The 19,636-nt window shown below is 39.1% G+C and overlaps 1 protein-coding gene across 1 annotated transcript in view; it reads right to left on the bottom strand.

Annotated features, from left to right (window-relative positions):
* zmat4a (zinc finger, matrin-type 4a) overlaps positions 1-19,636 on the bottom strand; it is a 150,051-nt gene that overhangs the window by 16,353 nt on the left and 114,062 nt on the right. Inside the window, exon 6 of the mRNA XM_063490190.1 lies at positions 10,679-10,775. Coding sequence (XP_063346260.1) covers positions 10,679-10,775 — 97 coding nt within the window. The remainder of the gene's footprint in view (positions 1-10,678; positions 10,776-19,636) is intronic.

The following is a 19,636-nucleotide window of genomic DNA, read 5'->3' as shown; positions in this document are numbered from 1 at the left end:
CACTGAGGAATGGATGCATGTTTTTAAAAGAAAGCTATACTCACAGCTGTCAGTTTGGGCACACCTAGTAGTGTAAAGATCAGGGGAAATACTACAGCAGGAGGTGGATCGAAATTTACTGTGAACACAAATTCACGGAATAGCTTTCATTTTTTTAACTTTAAGCTTGAGCGTCTTTTTGACTTTACATTAGGTTTATTAACTACTTCATTAGATTTAGACACCAAAGGCCAGATTTATCCATGTGTTATGCTAGCACAAAGTGGTTTTGGCGTAAAGAAAAACGCTTTGGTTTTGGAAACTTCAACCAAAAGGAGGCAAATGATACCAAATACTAACAAAACATCTTCCAACTTGTACTTTTGTATTTTCTTACTCAGTTGTATATAGCATTTGTATTCTATTTTATTCTATTGTATATATTATTCTATTGTATATAGTATTTTATTTTATTTTATTGCATTCCAGTGTTTTCTAATTTCTGCTACATAACTTTGCACTTTTGCTGTAACGAAACAAATTTCCCACCTGTGGGACTAATAAAGGTAATCTTATCTTATCTTAACTTCTTTCAATATACTATGACTTCTGTGGCAGGAATTTCACAGCCTGTGCACTGGGGCTGAAGAATGGGGAGAATGGAGTCAGGATGGTGCTGACTTTGGACTCTATCCTGAAAATAATCAGGCATTGGAAGTCTTTAAACATGCCCATTTTTCATTTCAAGGTTTTTATTTGGTTTGATAATTTGAAAGTGCTGTTTGATTTTATTCTGATAAATACTTTAGTGTTAGTAAAATATAAAAACAAATGTTTTCTAACTTACTCATTTCAGGACCATGGACAGTGCATTAGGTTTTTGCCGTAATCTCATAAGCTGTTTTTAGTGGTGGACCGACACAAATTTAGCTGCGTATCGCAATTTGTGATATATAGATCAACACACACACACACACACAAAACTCTGCAGATTCTTTTTTTTTAAATATCAAGCATAGAAAATCTTGTCATTTAGTAAATCTGGCCCTTAGTGAGCAGGTAGCTTTCACTTGTGTTGCGATCTCCCTGTGCCTGACTTGTTGGACTGTTCTAGGATTTTTGCCTTTGCAGATTTGTTTGCTCAACTCACTCATCACCTGGTAATACACCTTGGTTTGTTCTTCAATAAAAAAAATTGCATTCTTTTAATCTGCATCCCGGTGTCCTGCGTTTGGGACATCTCGCTGTGGCGACTGTTACATAACAAAGGAAAGTTGAGTCATTATATCAACCACATAGTTAAAGCTTGGTTTAAACCTTTAAATACAGATTCAAACTCATATTTCAGTATTTTTTTATATTGTTGGGATGATGTATTATTTTTCTTATGTTGTTATACTTCTTCTGTCTGCAAGGAGCTTTCCATTATTTCCTAACCAGGCCATCAGATACTTATATAGCAAATATCTTGTAGTTGAGCCCAACAAATAAACAACTAAACAAAGAGTGCAGTGTATGACTGCCTGCTGCTCTTCCAACTCCTTATTCATGCATGTGTACCAGTGACTTATACCCATGTGCTGGCAGCAACAGATCACTCCAATCACAAGACATTTATTTGTAAAATAATAATATAACACACAGTAATCACATTACAGCTACTATTTGAGCAGTAAAGTCCCTTGCTTGATTAAAGCTGCCTGTAGATGTTTAATCATGCACAGCACTGGGCTGAGCTCGGTTAATGCAGGAGACAGAACAAAAATGATTGAGCGGTCTGCAACTTTGAGAGACAACGGTATGCAAATTACTTTGAGTTCACATTTTCAAAGAATGTGACGGTAAAGTGGAAAGAGCTTGTGTATCTTGTGTGAAGTTTTCTACCCTGTTCTTGACTCTTGTGTTTCTCTTTCGTGTTTTAAAGTGTTTTTCTTTTTTTCCTTCGCTGCTTTCCTGTCTTAGTGTTACTGAATGTGTTTTGTTTATCTCTGAAATTTGTTTTCTATTTTATTTTTTTTAATTACTTGTGGGCTTTTTTCAGCTGATGTGCCTCTCTGTTTCTAGCTTCCGCCTCTCTGGTGTTTACAGTCTGATACTGCTGGCTGCTTGGGTTCTGATTTCTGTCTGCTTTGTCCTGCAGTCGGATACTATTTTGTATCAAGAACCAAAACGATGATAATTCTGATGAATCCCCCCCCCAAAAAAACCAAAAAAACCCCCAAAACTAAACCAAAACAAACAAACAAAACAAAACAAAACAAAACAACAACAAAAAAAGCATAGGGTCAGAGTTAGGGTTTAAGAGTAGGGTTGGGGTAACCACTCATGACTTGAACATGACCAACCCCGCTTTCCTGATTACAAAGCGCTGCACCGTTCGAGGAAAATAGACTTTTTTTTTTAGTGTTTTCGGCCCTGAAATGCTAATTTAGATGGAGGTAGAATTTCAAATGGGTACACTATCTCGGGTGACTGATGTTTCCCAAGTTTGTCTTTTCACAAGTTTTTGCCATTTTGTTTTTGTGTCTAAATAAGCAGAAGTTTATTTCCCTGCAGAGATAGCTTTACCAGCCTGCGTATACTGTACAGAAAACAAATGCTACCAGCTGGAACTTTCTTTCGTTTGAACACACCGGGTAAATATGCTATCTGAATTGCAATAAGGAAAAGTGTCAAGGCTTATTAGTGAGTGCTCTTTTATGCTTTGAAGATGTGATCATTTGTATGCACACGTTTTACTTCTTTGAAACTGACTGAATAGAAGGGAAGGGGGGAAGTATCATGCAGGTGCTGATGGTGATTGGTGACGGGCTGGATTGAGCCTCAAGGGGCTGATTGCTCCCCAGGCTAGCCTATTGCATCCACTGAGAGCACACTAAAGAGAGACTGTGGATAGACCTGTCAGTGCCAACCAGAAGAATTCTTTGTCGTCAGACTGCTGCGGTTTATAATCAATGGGTGGCAAGTCACTCAAAAATAACATGCAGTTTTCATACTTTTATAATTATTAAGCCAACTCTGTGAAACTCCATGACAAGCACAGACTGGTACAAACATTAAAAAACAGACAATAATATTACAATAGAGCAACAGTATAACACAACACCAGGCAGTTTATTATAGTTTGACTGAAGAGTTAAAAATAAAAATCAAATAAGTGCATCTTATTTGATACATGATTTTTTGGAGACCTCCCAGTATTTTAACTTTTTTGTAGTCTTCGTTTCCTTTGTTTTAGTCTGTTTTTGGTAATATTACTAAATTGTTAATTTCCTTGGTCATGTATTATGTCTCATTATAGCCTCCCTGGGCTCCCTGTGTTCTGTCAACTTTGTATGTTTTTGGCCTGGTCTCTGTTTTATTTTGACAATGACTTGTCTTGTGTGTGTCATGTTCAGTTTTGCTTCCACTGTCTCATCAGTTAGATTTTGTTTAGCTATGTTCTCAGGAGTGTCCACTCTGCCTATTGTTTTTTTTTGTTTGTTTTTTTAATTTAACAGAAGGTTCAATAAACACAGTTTAAAAAATGAATTTTATGGCAGTTATTAAATAGTTAAAAAATAGCAGGTAACCAGTGTTGCCCTTCAGCCTCCTAGTAGTTGTACTCCTGGTTTAAATTTGAAAATCCTAGTTGACTTCCTTGTTGTTAGTTAGTGCAGTCACAAGATTTTCAGAAAAATGACCTTTGAACTTGACCTTGGGGTTAGGGTTACCTTCTACCTTGAAGTAGAGGTCACTGAGATTCAAACGTTTAATAAATAGCAGTGCTGTGTGCTACTGAAAATTTTGGTATTGATCAGCTAGGGGCCTCTACTGCCAATATCAATACCAATACTAATGTGGATACTTTTAACCTGTTAAGGTCTCTTATGTAGGTGAGAGCAGTTTTCTGTTTTTGGACACATGCAACGTAAATGTGACTGTCTCTAAACCACCTTAGGCGATAGATAAAATAGACACAAAAGGTTTCAAACATTTTTCATAGTTCATGTTTGAGTCATATTTTTTAATATCCAAAAAAACCCAAATTAATTTAATACATTTCAGCAGGCCAGGCTACATACTGAACTTAGAGGATAGCAACAAAAAAGTATCGATCCAACCGGACTAGTACTGATGTGATACCAACACTAGTGTGGGTACCGATACGATCACTATTTTGATCGATTCGCCCTTCTCTAATAGATACACTTATGATATCAATTTGAAAATCCCAGGCGACGTCTTTCTTGAGTTATAATGTTCACAAGATTTTCAGAAAACTTTGCAGCTCTGAGATTTGGACTCATTGGAGATTTTTGGTAGATGTGACTATGGTATTTGTCACAAAGTTGGGTGTCCACACCGCCCACTGTTTTGTGGGGTGATGATAATATCCCCATCGGCCTTTCAGGGCTGAGGGGTAAAACCTGTTTACTTTAGCTATTAGTATTTGATGTATTCTTGTTTAGCTATAAGTATCCCCTATGAACCTGTTAGGCTGCACCTGTGTTTGAAGTTAAAGTTGTATTTAATGTTTTAGCATAACAAAGTTTAAAAGGTGATAAAGTAAATATGTGAGCAGTTTTTAATTATGTTTATATTTAATTATGTTTATAATTTTATCATAATGTCACACTTGTTCGCATGTTGTTGTTGTTGTTGTGTAACAGTACACCATCCTTTAGAGGCTGCCTCAATAACAATTATAATAATGAATAACAATAATAATACAGTCTCAGCGCCTCTCTCTGCAGCCTCCTTGTAGAGGTCTTAACTACATACTGCATGTTGTAGCCTGCATTACACATTATGCAAAACACCTGCGTGCCAAATGACAACTTAAATGTGTTTGGTTGCTCTGCTAGCGTACAAACGCTCAACAACTCCCCCACCGCCTTCAAATGTTTATGTTTTACAGATGTCTCATGATATTTATGTAGCTCAAAGCACAATGGTTTCCAAGTCCTGTCTCACAGAGCTGTCACTCTTCTCACTTCTGCTCGCACTATCAAAAGACTTGTAGGTCACACTGGATAAAGCAGAGATAATTAAGTCTCAGTTTGAAGCAATGGATTTACAGTTATCAGATACAGCATTAGGTTGTTGTGTGGAAATCAGTCAGAGAGGCTGATTATCCTTTATTATTAATTACTTACTCTTATTATAACCTGTGGGCTTCAATCTGTTGCTCTCTGTAAAGTTGTCCTTGGACAGCTCCTCACTGCCAGCTGCCAACACAGCACTGGTTGTGTTGACTGAAAGAAGCACCTGCATTGTCATTGGGTCTCTGAAATAGTGTTAATTTGATCTTACGGAGAAGTTTTATTCTCTTTATTTATTAGTAGCCTCAGAGTTAAAATGTTTCCATTCAGTATCATCCAAAAAAAACTTGCCATTAAAAAAGTATCTGTAGATTCTTGGTATATTCTCCATTTAATATACTAATGTAATGCATGTTTCTTTTGCGTATAGATGATATAAATCTTATTGCATGCTTCCTTTCCATACAGAGAAATGACTGAAGGTTGGCTGTGGCACAGGAGGTAGAGAAGGTCATCTGCTAATCAGAATGTTAGTGGTTTGATCCCTGGCTGCCCCAGGCTGCATGCCAAACTATCTTTATGCAGGTTACTGAACCATGAGAATGTTGGAAAGAAAAAACTTAAAAGAAGAACAAAATGTGTGTGAATGAGGGATAAAATGCTTTGAGTGGCTAATTAGAGTAGAAAAGCGCTACATAAGAACTGATTAACAACGAAACCAATTTAACTGATAAAAGCATTTCTATGCAAGTTTTTATGTGTGTCACCACTCTATAGTTTCCTGTCTATCTCTCCATTATCAAAAAATGAGCATAAAAGGCTAAAAAAATCCCAACATCAATCTTTCAAGAAAGAGCAAATGAAAAACGAGAGCCCCATTTTAATGACCTGCTTAAATTTCAAAGGCGTCAGCAAAAGGACCTTCACATCTAATGTGTTTCTGCAGCCTATTAGCATTCTTAAAGTCTATTTGTATGCAAACACATGTGTGCTTATACATTCAGGCTAAATACACACACATACACACACATAATGGCCACTGATGGATAGATGTCCTGGGATGATGTAATGGTACAATAATTATGGTGTCAGCCTGAGCTGACCAACTGATGACAGTGCAGTCCCATCTATGTTGCAGAAATGCAGCAATTAACAAGCAATTTGTCTTGTAGAATGAAGCCAAAAAGATAATTCAAGTGAAATAATAAGCAGGAAGAGAATATGTACAAATATGTATTCCATCTGCATTCTGCTGACCTAACTAAAGCTTTAAAACATCTCAAAACACATAAAGATAAACATTATTTGTCACAGTGTTAAAAACTGATATTACACTCCAGAAAACAAAACAAAAAAACAAGTGATTTAAAATCCCTTATGAAACAGATGTCTGTGTCTGCACGGCGGCAACGGAGAATGAGAAGGGCGAAAGTGGATCGTTGAATGAAAAAGATGAACCAGAATTGGTTTGTGAAAATGCTGCAACTTCAGTGGTGTGGAACTGGTTTAGCTTTCGTCCGTCAGATACACAACAAAACACTATTTTTGGTAGAGCATGCTAGCGGGCCGTCGTTATTACCGTGTTTTTTGGAAAATACGGCACACTTAAAATCAATCCTTTGATTTTTCTGAAAATCGACAGTGCCCCTTATAATCCCGTGTGCCTTATGTATGAATTATGGTTGTGTTTACTGACTTCGAAACGATTTTATGTGGTACACGGCGCTCGAAAATCTGTCAAATGTTTTAGTACGACTTTGCTAAGCTACGAACCCGCACAGCTTGATGGATTGTCGGAGCATTACGGCTACCGTAGGCAGGAGCCTCGCGGAGTGATACGTACTGTGCTTCAACATAATATTACTGTATTGTGTGTATAACCTCTTTTTAAGTGTTGTGGATATTATACATGGTTATGCTGAGGATATGTTGGACAATTTCCACTGGAAATGCCTTTTGGTTAAACTGTCAGCAAGGAATTTGCATTTGCACTGTTAAATTTTTATATAACTTTAATGCACATAAAAAACAGCTGCTTGTTTGAGTGTAAATACATTGATGTTTGTTTTTTTTTTTGCACTAATAAAGTTGTAGAGTTGTAAAGTAATTTGTCTAGTGTCAATTATATCGTCAGTTATATCGTTATCGCAAATTTTCAAATGTATATCGTGATAAATATTTTTGGTCATATCGCCCTGCTCTACCTCAGAGGGTTAAAACTCATTCCACTGACTTTATTTCTTCTCAGTCATCACCAGTGAAGACTTAAAGGACCCTGATGCTTTATATATATTTTTTGTTTTCTCAGCAGGTCTTTGCAATCAGGGAAGGAAAACAAAAAGAAAAAAAGGACACAGTTCTTTTGTTGCGTTTTTGAACAAACCTCCATAAAATAAGCTGCAAGAAAAGTTCTGCTTCATAATTCAACAATGTGGACTATAACATTTACCTCCCCGTGCTGATCTCTTCAGTGCAGTGGCTAAAGATTAATCCCACTAAAGAGCCTTGAGGTCAAAACACTGCAAAGGTCAGCGCTCGAAAATATCAACACATATCGCCACATTGATTGGTAAATGGTTGCTATGCACTATTTGCTTATTGGCCACAGAAAGTGGCTTCAGCACCTGATTTTCCAAGCTATTTTCAGGTTTGGAAACAGAGGAGGCAAAAGAGCGGCAAAAAGAAAACTGAAAGACAAGGGGGGGAAAAAAGAAACTAAAACAGGCCATAAAGCCAAGTTCACCTAATAAAAGCCCACATTAGATTAGAGATTCCTGCTTTAGGTGCCGGCAGCAAATCAGATAGTTTAAACACCAGGGTTGTTGTACTCTTTTAGCTGTCTCAATAGAGGAGTATAGATCACACTTCTCATTAGTGCACCTGTCATGGTGTAATTAGTCCCCTTTCCTGAGTCAAAATTGAATTTCCTCTTTGCTTTCCTGACCTTAGTTCATTGAAGCAATAAAGGCCCATATAGCCCCGAAGCCTGTGGGCTTTGTTTCCTGTTTTGCACCACAGCGTGACTCTCCTTGTATCGACCCGCACACAGATCCCAGCCTCACCTGACTCGGTGAACCATGCAAAGAGTACCCACTAATGGAGGGGCATCAATAACAGCAGATACAGACTTACAGACACTAAAAGTGTTTGACCTGCTCTCTCTCATTCATGCTACACAGAAAAGTAGAACACACTGATTTCTCAGAAAGCAAAATCCAGTTTGGGCTGGTCTCACAGATCTTCTTTGTATAAGGCATAAACAACAAACCTAGTTGTTTGTGCATAAATGTAATCAAACCAGCATCAAAGGGTAAAAATAAAGTTAATAGATGACTTCTGTGTAATGTAATTATGGCCTAATTAAGTTTTACAGCTCCACCCCTTTTAACAGATTACTCGCACATACAAGGACCTCATTATGTTACCACTGATCGATACAGTGGTTAGCTCTAACGCCTCGCAGCAAGCAGGTCCTGGGTTCTACTCCTGACTGGGGCCTTTCTGTGTGGAGTTCGCTTATTTCCCTGTGCCTGAGTGGATTCTCTGAGGTACTCCAACTTCTTCCCACAGTGCAAAGACATGCATGCTAGGTTAACTGTTGGTTTTAAGGAAGTCCTAGGTGTGAATGTGAGCGTGACTCTGTCTCTGAGTTAGCCCTGACAAGCTGTCAAGGATGGACTGTGCCTCGGCTCCAGCCTTCCCACTCCCCACCCCACCCCTATAAGCCTGAACTGGACAATCAATTAACAAAATGGATGAATATAAGTCCCATTAGCCATAGTGAAATGAATGGTTTCCACTTTCATTAGCTTTTGTATTACGGTGTTATTCATGTGAAAAGGCACAGCTCCGATATTATCCTTAGCCTCACTCTGTAGTTTTGGAGAGCAGAGAAGCCTTTGATTCACTCCATGTGAAACAGCATTAGGCAAATGACCTAAATAGACCTGAGGCAAAGTTGTGGACTATGTGGATAAAATCAGGCTGGTTGGATGGCAATGATGGGGTGGGGTGGTTAGACGAGTGGTCTGATGTGCCAGTCCTCTGCCCTGCTCAGAGTGTGAGGTGGGATGAAGGGTTTGTGTGCCACAGAAACCCAGTCGCTCTGACAAGGTGGAGTTTTCATCCATTACTAAAGCAAAGAGGCTGTTAAACGGCACGTCACGTCTCCTGATGCCAGCATCCCCGTGGAGGTGTTCTGGCAGAGCTGGCCAACAGGGGGAATTAATTCTAGGACATGCACCATGTAAGCCCCATTAATTCACAGCGGATGCCAAAGGTCCATGTGGAATCCCACACAGTGTGCAGTCCTAAAACTGCTTTAAGTCACGTAATCTGAGCAAAGGAGAATCCCCCAGAATAATAAACAAATACACATGTAGTTGTTAATTTGAGGTCGGAAGGGAAAACAAAGTTTACGCCTTACAAGTCACAAGTACATCGTTACCCCTGAATTCAGTGTCATGACACAAACACGTGTTATTGTTACAGAGCTTTAAGTCTGAGCTTTCAGTCAACATAAATCTAAGCTTCCTATGACTTAACACTATGTTACCCCTTTCCCTAAAGACGTGGGAGGGATGCTTCCCATTAGACTGTAGCAAATATTTCTCTGTTTATTTTTCTAATAATTCAGTTACTCTACAGTCTTTCCGGATGTTTCCAGCACAAAGTTCCCTTTAACTACACGTTTCTGCTGCTGTGTCTTTCTTTAATGTGTTTTAGAAATTTAAAACAGGTAAAGATGTAAAAGTGTGACATCTCCAGTATCCCCAGTGAGATGGAACTCTACAGGGAGCAGCCAAATAAAAAGAAAAAGATTTTCAAAATTAATACCTACATAACTAAACCAACCCTGCTTCCTGTAAATTAGCCAACTATAGAGATTAAAAGCTGTTTTATTTGGCAGACAGTAAACACGTTAATTTCATCCCTACAGTTAATATGGAGCCAGCCTGAAGGGGTTTTTTAGAAATTAAACTGGTAATGATGGTAGTTTGGAGCAGGAAACAGGCAATTTCATGAAACTCATGATGTCATATATCTTAGCAGGAATACATTTTGTGGTAATGTAAACAGGATATGTGTGGATATAGATTATAAAAAGCTGTGGTAAGGTGCAGCCATGAGGACTTATTGTCTAGAGCTATACTTCTCTTGTAACTGGCTGCAGTTTTTTGCAGATTTGGGCAAAAGAGATGTACGTTCCCACAACTAACTACAAAAACCAAGTTCAGCCCACAATTTTAAATTGACACTCTGCCCAGTCAGCCAGATTGATTAACTGGTAGACAGTAGCGCAGAAGTGTTTAAGATCCACACTTTAAGCCGAACGTCAACAAGTTAGCAACAACCTAAAAGCAGAACGAGGCTAAATTAGAGAGTTAATTCCCCTGAATAGACTGTCCTTTAATTTGTTGAGTGAAATTAATTCAGAGAAAAATCATGCACTGCAACATTCACTGCAATGTTAATAAGATAATAAGAATGTTGCAACATTCACTGCAACGTTCTTATTATCAGTGTAGCATGTCTGGTTCTTTGTTGAGAAGCAGAAAGAAAAATGCAAGTGAAAGCAAAGAAAACAACATGTTAGCTTTTGCCAGAGCAGCATAAGTAGTTTGATGTGGAAATGAGCTGTTTGGCTGCGGTGAACATTAGTGGGATCCACTCACTTGTTTTGGTGCTTTGAGCCCTGCAGATGTGCATGGTACTGTGCCACTGAGTTGAGTGTGACGCTGCAGACTTCACAGGAGTAGCTTCGCTTCAGACCTGGAATCAAACAGAATAACGCACATTACAGGAACGAATTTGGGAAATGAACAAATGCTTTACTCCAGTGACATTTTCAAAACATGATTCAATAATACAATTCTTGCTCCGCTGCACGTGGCCAATACGAATCAATCCATCACAGTGAGAAAGCATGTCTGCCTTTACGCAGACGGATCTCAGTCCTGCAGCAGATGAGCATTCTTGTGACTCTGCACGTTTGCCTTAACAAACTGGTGTTTGCTAAAGACTCCCATAACTGCACTGAAGGAGAAGACTGTTTGTGCAGCAGTCATAGCTCTAAGATCTTTATAGTAAATCCATAGGCATAGCACCTGAGACCTTGAGATGTCTGATTCATTTGGAATCTACAACATTTAATGAGTTGCCTATTTTTTTTTCTAAATAGCGACAGCAATGCCCTTGGGGTGATAATGGCTGTATTGAATCAGCGCCCTGTTGCTGCAAATTATAAGCACCCTGTGTAATCGCCGTCATGTTGCACTAATCTTATTGTGGTGTGAAAAATGGCCGTCTTGATTTCCTCGCTCTCGCAATTGAGTTAGCTCCTCCATAAATATGCCTCAGAGCAAAAGGCCAAGAGAAAATAAATGCCACCCTGCACTCATTGAATCACATTTCCATATCCTCCTCAGTCAAATTTTCTCACTGAATGATTGTTTGTTAAATCGCTGCGGTGAGGAAAGCGCTGCCGAAACTTTGAAAGTCTTCTTGTTTTTCTGCTTTCAGGGTTGCGGAAGGTGAAAATCTGCAGTGGGCTTGTTCTTGGGTGTTGATGTCAGCTGTTTCCCTTTTACCATTTTGATGGAGGGCAATATTCCCCACAGAGAGTGGCAAATCCCTCCCTTTCACTTCCTCGCTGATAAGCTGTACAATAACCACTCTGTCAGCTGGTCGCCACCATGACTGAGATTTCAATTTTGCACCATCGTCCCCAGACGCAGTCATGAGTCGACATTAAATTTCTGCAGCAGGCGGAGAAGCTCTGCCTTGCAGTGCCCCTTTGACAGCCTGCCTCTCAAACTATTTTTGAAAGGGTGAAAGATTATACTGTGACTTCGGTATCCATCACTGGCAGCCACCTGCGGCTCTTCCCTCATGGCGCTATGGTGCATGAGCGATGAAGCATCAGAAGCTTTAGGCTTCTGCAATTCCTCCCCTTCATCAACTTTGCTTCCTACTTTCTGAGGCACTGGAGACTCGTTTGTTTTGGTTAACCTGTCCCTTTGCTGAGAAAAACGAGGGTGTGCAGAGCAGCCGAGGAGTGGTTGCAGCAGAAGAAAAATGTGCTCTGCAGTCTCATTTGTTTGAGTTAACTTAGGAATTTGGTAACTGTTAAATAAAATAACAGGTTGTGGAGCTGATGCATGCAGAGAAAAAAAAAACACAGACTGATGTCTTCGATCTTTATTCGATCTCACCGTATAAGAAGTATACCTCTAAAAAAGAAGTTGCCAGGAGGTAAACTACTAAACCCAAAAAGGTTAAAAAAAAGATGTTAAAGGCATTTTAGTGGATGTAATGAGATTCATATCAGCTGCCTATTTAGTTTTAACTTCAGGTCAAATATCCAAAAACATATTTAAGCTAAGAGGAGCTCAGCTCAGTTTTTAGTGTAAAAACAACTCATGCAGCATTTTAGCTGTAAAAACAGATGAAATGCATGCTGGTCTGTGAAAGCTATGAAGCTGAGAGATTTTTCTGGTATCGAGTAATTGCATGTCAAAAAATACCCACAGATACAAGCAAAGCCTTAGTAAAATTTTTTAAAAAGCAATTTATACAGAGCACACAACACTACAGATGTAACACGATGCTAGCATCAGTGTCTAAGGTTACTTCTCAAAGGAGAACACACAACATTTGCAGATATGCATGGGCCATTGACTGCAACTCCAAGAATTAAAAAAAAAGGCCTTATATTAAAACTTGTTTAGCTTGTCCAGTTACTTTCAAGCCTCTATGTATAAAAATGTGTATAATTCATAAACAGTTGATGCAATATTTTTGTCAATTCCACTGAAATAAAGCTGGGATTTTGTACTTTAATTACATTTTTATTTATTTTAAATCCTCTGTCATAGCGTACAGAGACAAAACTACAAAAATAAAAGTGAGAAGACTATTTGTCCACAAACGTATAGACTAACCGTACGTGCTTGCACCACTCAAACAGATTCTGAACCTGGGCAAGATCAATTTGTTTTGCAGTGAATCTTTTGCTTTCTCTTAGCTTATTGAGACCTATTGCCTGAAGCTTTGGAAGAGATACTGTTGGCAGTATGACTGATCAGCAGTGCAACATTCTTTGTCGATTGTTTATAAGCAAAGAAAAAGGTGGTACTGGTCCAGGATTCATGCTAAATTAACCAGCAAGCATCTGCCCCACTCAGATCTGGTAACTTTAGCTCATTCTCTCCCTCACTGTAGCATTGAGCCCAGGCTGAAAGAGCATACACTCAATCACTGTTTCTATGAAACCATTTGGGTGCTAAGTTGCAACTGTGAGATTTAGTATAATGAATTGCTTTGCAAAACTGACAGAATAAAATCATTACTCAAAAATGTTTTCATCCCACCGAAGCACTGACTGAAAGTTTCTTAAATTGGACGGTTCAAAAATGTGGGGTAAGAAGAGGCGTAATATCTTGAGGACAACTCGTCCAATCTAGAGTTTTAAATTAGGGTTCAGCATTACGCTTTGTTTCTACATGAAAAGGACCTAGATCAGCTTGGTGTAATTTCCCCGTCTCTGAGCCTGTTGTTAACAGTATAATGGATCTATTTTAGGGTGGGGAATACAAGAGTGGAGAATACAACATACAGCTGAAAGCAACAGCTTGAGAACAGTAACTGCGAGCCTCTGTGGAAAAAGAGCTAAAAAGTGAGAGAATGGGGAGACCACATGCTAAATTATATCTTCCAGAGAAGCATCCCTGATTAACAGCTGTGATAGTCTGACCCAACACAATTTGTCTGCTGGGTGTTGACAGCCTGTGGTCTAAATTTAGTGGTTTCTGGTTGAGAATTGACAACATCAAAATACACTGAGAGGGACCATTAAAATGGCAAAGACAGGGACGGCCCTTACTTGATCTATGAGAACAAAACTGACAACAGGTTGCAGAAACACATTTATGAATGTTTTTTTTGGTTTCATGGCCAGGTTGAAACAATTTTCATCTTGATCATTCATTACTTTTTTAAACTCAATTTTCTTTCTTATTTTCAAGCTTACTGTTATTACGAGTTGTATGCAATACTGAACACTAAGGAAGAGGAAAGGAGGTCAGCAAACTTTAAGACCCAAAGAGCCATTTGGACCCAGTTTCCACGCAAAAGAAAACACTGGGAGCCGCAAATACTTTTTGACATCTAAAATGAAGATAACACTGTATATATTGTTTTTTACCTTTATGCTTTTTGTGAACAACTAAGGTGTGTTGCTTATAAAATCCATGAAGTGCTATAGAGAAAATTACATTTTATTTATGTAATTAACACATTTTGAGCTCTTAAAGAAATATAACAAAAGGAAAAACACCCAGCTGGACTAAAATGATCCATGTAGCAAACAAAAACTGTTGTGAGCCGCCACCCTTATATCACCTTTGGGCTTTTGGAGCCTTGACCTGACTTTTAAAAAATAACTGGAAAAAAAGCACTATGCTGCTGAAAAATGAAAAATAGATATTTGCAAAATTCTGCCTAAATATGTATTTTAATTGGTTAATGTGTGTGGCGGGGCATGGTCTGCAGCACCGCTGCAGGGGAGGCGGACGCACCTGAGCGGCACCCGCAATCACTGCTCTCTCTGCTGTTGTGTTGTCGGGTTGTGAGCTGAAAAGCTACAGCTGGCTGTATTCGTACAGCAACCGTGTGTGAAAAGTGGTCAATAAAGAGATGCTGAAAAGCATGTTCATGGAAACATCGTCGGGTCTGCCGTAGTATGTTTACAATGGGACTTCTGCTCCTGAACCTCTGCGCACAGCATCTGCAAATCGGGGCTGTACGAAGTCACTTTCATCTTTACGCAGGACTGTAAGCTGTCATCTGTGAGGCGTGAGCGGTGTTTGTTTTTAACATAGTTCACGGTGGAGAACAGCTGCTGACATAATGTGGATCCGAAGATCCATAATTGGCCTACCTGGGGTTGAAAGTCTCGATAAATGCATGGCGTTTCGGCGGGTACACCGGCTTTCGCGAGTGTGACGCTTATTTTGAGCGATGAAAAAATAATAGAATATAATTTTAGAGAAGATGAATTAAAGTCAGTACAAGCAAGACAGAATATGTATGTGAAGGAGAAGGAGACAGGTGGAAAGGTGGCTATGCAAACAATAGAGATAGTGAAGGTAGATACATTTAAACATCAACAGTCCAAAGCAGACAGAGAGAGAGAGAAAGAGAGGTTAGAGAGGTGAAGAAGAGAGTGCAAGCAGGGTGGAGTGGGTGAAGACAATTATCACAGAAGGATAGCTGCAAGAGTAAATGGGAAGGTTCACAAGATACTAGTGAAAGCTTGGGTGTATGGTTTGTAGACTGTAGCACTACCAGAAAAGACAAAAGGTTAAGACGGAGGATGTTAAGATTTTCATTGGGATAACCAGGACTGGCAAAGGCAAGGCTGAGATGGTTTGGACATGTGCAGAGGAGGGATATAGCAAATGGATATATTAAATGGGTGGGATCTCACTTTATACAACTTGCCTCATTTACATGTATTCAAACTTTTATGCTTAAATGCTTTCTGGCTAACATTGATACACATTTATACTCTGGTAGTTGCATCAAAGAGCAACTTGAGGTTACTATCTTGCCCAGTGACGTTTGGCATGCACACTGAAGCAGCCAGAAATCGAACCACCAACCTCCAATTATTAGATGACCTGTTCTAGCTTTGCATGATTCACAGTCCAAAATAATCCTCATTTAGCTCATGCTGGTTCTGGTACAGCCCCTCACTTCTTTATTTGTCTGAAACAAGCTGCTTTAGTTCCCTTAACGGCAAATGCCTTCTGATTGGCTGCCCCTCAAAACAAAAGATTTTAAGAGCAAATGGGTGGAGCTGCTACAGTTACAGTCACAGCTGCATTCCTAAGATGACCTTGGAGAGGTTAAGCCAGGGGTGGGCAATCTCAGTCCACGAGGGCCGGTGTCCCTGCAGGTTTTAGATCTCACCTTGGGTCAACACACCTGAATCACATGATTAGTTCGTTACCAGGCCTCTGGAGAACTTCAGGACATGTTGAGGAGCTAATTTAGCCATTTAAATCAGCTGTGTTGGTTCGATGACACATCTAAAACCTGCAGGGACACCAGCCTTCGTGGACTGAGATTGCCCACCCCTGGGTTAAGCCCTTCTTCTGCCATCATACACACCCAAGAGTAGAAAAATGGCAAAGAACTGAGTTCTATTGGCTCAGAGCGAACACTTCTGTATACACTGACCAGCAGTAATAGAACAAACAATAAAAACAATCATATTAGGTCCTCTTTAATGAAATAATTGTATGCTGTACTGCTTTACTAAGCACTACCTCTTTAATGAAAGAATGTAAATGTTATATTATCGCCTACATTTAATATTAACTGTGTTTTAAAGTTACTCTTAGATTTTTCTACAAACTGAGTCTCCAACTGTGCTTAGAAAGAACAATACATCACTGCCCAGAGTACACAGTGGAGCACTTTAGGATTAATCACGTTCTCTTAGTACAGAATTACTCACGCTAAGCTCCATAAACTTTTCTCGTACCTGCTCATCAGTGTGCCATAGAAATATTAAAATGAGGATGATGGTTCCAACCACGTACCTGTCAAACCTCAGTGTGATTTCTTAGCTTTGACACACAGTCAGACTGTGTGACAGTTAGGTAATAACATGCTTTGGGAGAGTGGCCACTTCACTAGCTGCCATTTTATTCTGAAAAAAGGATGTAGTTGACTGAAAAGCTAGGAGAGGGATTGAAATGAGGTGGGGTGGGGGGTTCAAATGTTTCCATGCAGACTTAAGAGCAGCTTATTTTCACAGCCAATAAGGTTTGGAGGAGATGACATCACTCGGTGTTAAAGACGTAGCATCTGAAAGCTGGTGTGCAACAAAAAAAAGATAAAAACAGGTAAATTCGAATATTTCTGCAGTCTTTACTTTCCACTTCTCTTTCAACTGCTCTCAACACAAACACAGTCTGCTTCTCTCCACGTGAACAGCTTTCTCCCCCACACTTCAGAGAAGCAGCCACAATATGAAAAGCACTTAGTGAATATGGGCTGCTCCGCCTGAAATCATCTTTAGGGCCGGTTCAAACAAGATACTCAGCAGAGGCAGAGCAGATGCGAGGACTGTTCTTCAGAGACATGGTAAGTGATAGGAGTGCAAACACCAGCTGTGGCACAGCATGGACTTTAAGTGAGTTCTGCTGTCTTCCTGCTACTATTATTCATCTTCTCACGCTGTCAGCTACACTCAAAAAAAGAAAAAAACATTGTGATTCATGCTACATAAAAGGGTGAGCAAACAGTTTATTTATATAAAAATGACATTTAAAGTTTCCTATTTTTATTTAAAGAGTTCTCATTTTTTCATGTAAAAAGAAATGTTGTTGAAGCATTTCATTTCAAAAGCACTGAGATCCTTTGTAGTGGCACTCGCAGCTGAGTCGTGGTGCATCGTTTATACTGTAAATGAGAGCTTTGAGTCCTTTGTGGTGACAGGAGAAACTTTAGGAAGGACAACCATCGGTCAAACACTCTACTAAAGGGTTTTATGGTAAAGTGGGTAGATAGAAGCTACTTTTTACTAAAAGGTACATGACAGCCTTTTAGAAAAAGGTAAATGTTCTTATGGACTCTTAAACCATGAGAAGCAAAGGCAGCTGGTCAGGTAAAACAAAGATTAGAGTATTTGGTCAGCTATGTGTGTGGTGAATATCAGGCACTGATAATAACTCTTAATAATATATCCTTGGAAATGATCTTGAAACAAACACTTTATCTTGTGTCCTTATCAAATAGCAGGACTGACTTACATATAGGGATTCTCCATGACTAAAAGTCATATAGGATGGGCGACCAAACATGTAAGCATATTCAGCCCAGGAAATTGGCTCTGGATAAAAAGACTTTATTAGTGTAAACGCTAATTAAGTGTTGAGTACATTCATTATATTTTTTCGTCAACTTCCTTCAACACTGTTTAACTTATTAGATTCTTTTGGACATGTGAGCTTGTATTTTTCTCATTTCTAACTTTAGTTTTTAAAATATTCAACTGTGTGGATCCAGGTACAGAGTATTTGCCACAGAGTAACAGTATGTGTAACAGTATGTCAGTATTTACTTCAGTCCAACTGAAAGCTATTGGCAGTTATTTTCAGTTGGTGAATTTAAATCTATGGGAATGATAGAGCGTTCTGATTGGCACGTTAACTTGCGACCAAATTTTCATGGGTGGATTTGTCTTCAGCAGACAGGCGGTTCAAATCTGGGTAGATGGAGTCAGTTGATGACATTAGGAATCATATTTTGTGACTGGATCATTAGAACTGAAACTATGTACCTGCCTGTGGATTCTAGTGGATTCTCCCACATTTCAAGTCATCTAACCTCATTTAATGTCTCTGTTTTTAGTCTGTATAGTTTATCTCCCCACTAACATAAAGTCTAAAATAAGACGCACAAAACAGTTAAAGATTTAAAACTATTTTACCTCCTAATTTGATGCCAGTTCCCCTCTTTCTCTGTATGTCACTCACTCGCTGATAAGGACACACACACACACACACACACACACACACACACACACACACACACACACACACACACACACACACACACACACACACACACACTACATTCCAACTTCTGTGTAAACTTCAGCTTTCAACAGTTCTGCACTCCAGGTCAATGATTTGGTGTATTTTAGCTTATTAAACATTTTTTTCAACAAAGATTCAGCAATTATAAAAATTGAACTCAAACCATTCAACTAGCAGCGCTCACACTGCATTTTCTTTAGAAAATGCATTCTAAAGTTTACTTAAGTATCATTTTACTTATTTAAAAAACTGTGAGACTGGAGAATAATAGATCTGATGTTTTGTAAGAGTACTGCCATAACGTTGTACAGCACGACTCTTTGAGGACTGCTAAACCTCCATTGCCAAAAATGGAACTAATTATGATGGGACTCTGACTATGAACAAGAGTCACTGACCACTCATTGTTCACTTCCACAAACATAAAAATAAAGTTGAAGTTTTGCTTGTTGATGCACAGGAAGAAATCCAACAGGCATTGGGGAAAAGTGGGACAAAGGGACAAACTAGATTAAATATAGCAGCCGCCCAGAAAACAGATCTGGGTTACACAAGAAATGGTAAATGACCTGTATTTGTATAGCGCTTTACTAGTCCCTAAGGACCCCAAAGCGCTTTACACATTCAGTCATCCACCCATTCACACACACATTCACACACTGGTGATGTGTGGCTACATTGTAGCCACAGCCACCCTGGGGCGCACTGACAGAGGCGAGGCTGCCGAACACTGGCGCCACCAGGCCCTCTGGCCCTCTGAAGAAGAGGGAGATCACCAAATTTAAATCACGAAGATTTTTTAAAAACATTTGTATTACATTTTTTTAGTCTCAAAACATTTTGATTGAATAAATAATGAGAATAATTACTGCATATCCAGTACTGATAGGACAAATTCATCATTCATCTCATATGAAAGCTGAAAACCTACTGAGATGGAAGTCACAGATCACAGTGGTGCAGTAGTTCATCTTTTTTTTTAAGCTCCTGTGAATCGTCCTTCATCGATCAGTTACATTC

The sequence above is a fragment of the Pelmatolapia mariae genome, linkage group LG12, assembly GCF_036321145.2.
Source record: "Pelmatolapia mariae isolate MD_Pm_ZW linkage group LG12, Pm_UMD_F_2, whole genome shotgun sequence".
Lineage (NCBI taxonomy): Eukaryota > Metazoa > Chordata > Actinopteri > Cichliformes > Cichlidae > Pelmatolapia > Pelmatolapia mariae.
The sequence above is the reverse complement of the archived record's forward strand: the minus strand, read 5'-3'. Positions and strand labels throughout refer to the sequence as shown.